At 39.8% G+C, this 2,689-nt stretch overlaps 1 protein-coding gene across 1 annotated transcript; it reads right to left on the minus strand.

The window, feature by feature from the left end:
* Positions 1–810: 810 nt before the first annotated feature.
* On the minus strand, positions 811–1,563 carry LOC111913002 (uncharacterized). The gene has a single exon (XM_023908721.1). The coding sequence runs from the start codon at positions 1,561–1,563 to the stop codon at positions 811–813; it is 753 nt and encodes a 250-aa protein (XP_023764489.1).
* Between the last annotated feature and the right edge of the window lie 1,126 nt (positions 1,564–2,689).

Below are 2,689 nucleotides of genomic sequence, written 5' to 3' on the forward strand. Positions count from 1 at the left end.
ACTATGGCTATAACCGCAGCCTGGAACATAACGGGATCAAACTGGGGAGGCAGCGGGGGTGAATTTGTATGCGTTCTCTCAGTACGTCTAGCAAATCTACGAGGTGGATTTTTTCTGTCATAGAATTTTCAAATATGAAAGAGTCATAAGTCTTTTAGTAATTGGACATAAGTCAAGTGTCGTGAAATTAGTTCATGGGTTTTCAAGTATAGTATTTCCCGACTTCCTTATGTTTGTATTAGCACGTAATTCATAGAAAAAGTTTATGCAATTAAACTTATGAATTAAATAGTGATGACTCAAATGGAGTCATGTGCTTGGTTTCGAGTCTGACTCACTCCTAAGATTCGCTCAATGTGCCTCAGTTATGCATCATTAAAATTTTAAATAAGTTGTTGATACTAATGAGTCTGTCCTAAGTCCACAACCAAACAAGGAACAAGGCCTAAGACGGACTCACCATTTCTAGGTCGATTACTTCTTTAATTACACATAACAACGAGGTACATTTAAAACTCTTAGAGTTATCAGTTGTAATTTGTTTGTAATACCACATAGTAAATCCCATGTCAACATTCAATGAAGTAAAATGCATGCCAAATTCATTGATAACTTTTAGTACATACTGTCTTGAGAAAATTTGACCTCACAAGGGTCTATATTACATCAATGCAAAAGATAGTTTTGACAGCACACATACCCTTTGCATAATGTAATCACTTAGTTGTAGGGTCAACCAACATACAAAAGAGTTGCACCAACACAAGCTTAGAAACCTATACTATGAAGATGGGTGAGTAGTATTGAGTCCTACTCATGACGATCCTTCCCTGGCAGAGCTTGGGATGATGTCGATGCACCTTGTAGTTCCGCCAGTCTCCGTTCGGTTGCAACCATTATCTCTTCGAGCACTCTGTATCTTTCCCGATACTCCCTTGTTTCTGCTCGAGCAGTGAGAAGGTCCTGAATAAGTTGGTCTCTGTGGTGGAAGCCTCGTTCTAAGTCTCTGGTGCGAGCAGTGGTAGATTCTACGATGGCACTCAGTTCCCAGACATGATCGGTCGTTGTCCTACCGCGATCATCTATACTTGTTATCCGTTGAGTCATGACAGGGAGGGCCCTATCAGCCTGTCCTCCATGGATAAGGTCGTAATAACCTCGTTGATCGCCATATGGTGACCGCTGGCGTTGTTGTCGGCTCCACCTTTTGATCGTTGTTGCCCAGCGGGGTTCAGGCCCGTTGTATCCGAAGCAGTGTACGGGCACCCTCGCGATGTAAGGAGGGTTTAAGACTTTGGGCTCTTCTTCATTTTCGTCCTCATCCATGTCTTCCTCGATGTCTTCTTCTTCTTCTTCTTTTTCTTCTTCGGGGTCCTCTTTGGGTTCCTCCTCGGGATCCTCTTCGTGTTCCTTTTCGGGTTCCTCTTCGGGATCCTCTTCGGGTTCCTCTTTGGGATTCTCTTCGGGATCATCTTCGATTTGTTGCTCGGGCTCTTCCTTGACCCATCCAACATTTCCCTGATTGGGAAAATATGGGTCCCCTGGTAGGTGAAATCCGGCCATGTCGTCTGCGTGAGAGTAGGGGTGTAAGAAGCAAGAAACGGATAATAATAATATTGTGCTATAGCAATCATACAAATACTCCTATAGGATTTTAGATGTTTAGATTTGGTTCTTATAGCATTCTTGGTAGGGTGAAGTTAGGGTATTAGATTTGTTGTCCACTACGACTATTCCCTAGTATGCGTAAATCACTTCTCGGACAGATATAGTTGATCATGCTATATGCCTCCCAGACTTGATTCACATATACCGAGGCATACTCATGGTGTACAACTCTTCTTCTTTTACTTTATGTTCTCCTAGTTATGACACTACGCGAGTATGTAATGCATGCAGATATACTTTTAAACGAGAAAACTATTTATTTTCTAAAAGTATTACCCGTTAAAATGTTTTAAAGTCAGAGACTTTTAGTCCCAAATGTGTTTATAGTTCGTATATCTTATGTGGTTTGGTATACTTAATTCACTATAAACCGTGCTTTGGTACCAATCTATCACACCCCCAAACCAAGGATGGCGGAAACGTCCGAGGGTGGAGGACTTCATGTATAGTATCATAACCACAATTGCAATAGTAATTGAAGCAAACACAACCAACATATATATAATTGAAAGAGTTACATCATTGTATGAATTACATGTTTCTGAATCAATTACAATATGTTGACAAAATATGAAATGTTGACGCCTTAACGTCCCATCCTCAAAATGCACTTTGATACATGTTTAGTGATTTCCTGAGAATACAAGTTGTTTGAAAAAGTGTCAACACAAAGGTTGGTGAGTTCATAAGCTTTTGTTTTGAAAACTTGATAAAAGCCTTTCTCTTGTAAGTGTCATGTTTGTTTCCGAAAAATCCAATATTTTCCCTAAAATGTGTAATGTAGTCTTGTATCCGAAGACCAAAATGTATAAGAAACCTCTCTTACCGATAGGAAATGATGTAAGTTTAAATCGTCATAAACGTATTTGAATTTGATGAAATTCCCATAAATTCTTATGTTTGTTAATACTTTTTGTGAGTTATTATAACCATGCTATGACCTGGTTGGCTTGAAATGACGTTCTTCAGGCGTTGGAAATGTTATGACATTTGTCACCTCAGACCTGCCGGTCTAGCTGTT

The sequence above is a fragment of the Lactuca sativa genome, chromosome 2, assembly GCF_002870075.4.
Source record: "Lactuca sativa cultivar Salinas chromosome 2, Lsat_Salinas_v11, whole genome shotgun sequence".
In the NCBI taxonomy this organism is placed as follows: Eukaryota; Viridiplantae; Streptophyta; class Magnoliopsida; order Asterales; family Asteraceae; genus Lactuca; species Lactuca sativa.

Coding starts and splice junctions, on each gene's coding strand:
- LOC111913002 (XM_023908721.1), bottom strand. CDS start 1,563: ATGGCCGGATTTCACCTACCAGGGGACCCATATTTTCCCAATCAGGGA.